Source organism: Trachymyrmex cornetzi, unplaced genomic scaffold, assembly GCF_001594075.2.
Source record: "Trachymyrmex cornetzi isolate Tcor2-1 unplaced genomic scaffold, Tcor1.1 scaffold1293, whole genome shotgun sequence".
Lineage (NCBI taxonomy): Eukaryota > Metazoa > Arthropoda > Insecta > Hymenoptera > Formicidae > Trachymyrmex > Trachymyrmex cornetzi.
This window is the reverse complement of record NW_017295865.1, coordinates 34,836-35,480: the sequence shown is the minus strand read 5'-3', so window position 1 is coordinate 35,480 and position 645 is coordinate 34,836. Positions and strand designations below refer to the sequence as shown.

General features: G+C 33.6%; 1 protein-coding gene across 1 annotated transcript in view; it reads right to left on the bottom strand.

Moving 5' to 3' along the window:
• LOC108770629 (stromelysin-3-like) overlaps positions 1 to 234 on the bottom strand; it is a 632-nt gene extending 398 nt beyond the window's left edge. Inside the window, exon 1 of the mRNA XM_018522310.1 lies at positions 87 to 234. Within this exon, the coding sequence (XP_018377812.1) occupies positions 87 to 234 (148 nt within the window). The remainder of the gene's footprint in view (positions 1 to 86) is intronic.
• Positions 235 to 645: the final 411 nt, after the last annotated feature.

The following is a 645-nucleotide window of genomic DNA, read 5'->3' as shown; positions in this document are numbered from 1 at the left end:
TATTTGATAATATTCTTGAAACAACGAAATAGCCTGTTTAAGTTCTCCCTCTTCGAATGATAATTGCGTATTGTTGCCAGCCTTACTCAAGTAGCCGTACTTTTGTAGATACAGATTTACTTCAGTATCTATGCTTTCACGATTCGTCGCTGCCGTCGACGCTGCCGTTCTTATTGTCGTTGCCGTAGTAATCGTAACGAAAACGATGATGATGACGATGAACGTGAGAGACATCGCGATGTAACACAAGTATACGATATGTGGTAAAAAAAAAACGATGCGTACCCGAACGCTCTATTAAAAGTAATGAATCACTTTTCGTGATTTTTCTATATATATGACATGAATCATGTTTCATACCTTAATATTTTGCAGACGAGACTCTTATCTATCTGATATGACATCATTACTTTTTGTAAGATATAATATATAATATATTTAAGGTAATATGTGTTTTACAATACAATATGATAGCGTATGAAACTCAATAAAGCGTTTAAAAAAATATTATACAATTTTGCGAATAACATTAGTCAATGGATTATACTCTATCACCCTGTCGTGAATAATAAGACAATAAGCTGTGGTGTTCAGTGGAATATTTTCCATACATTCGAATTCTATACGAATATCTACAGTGGCGCT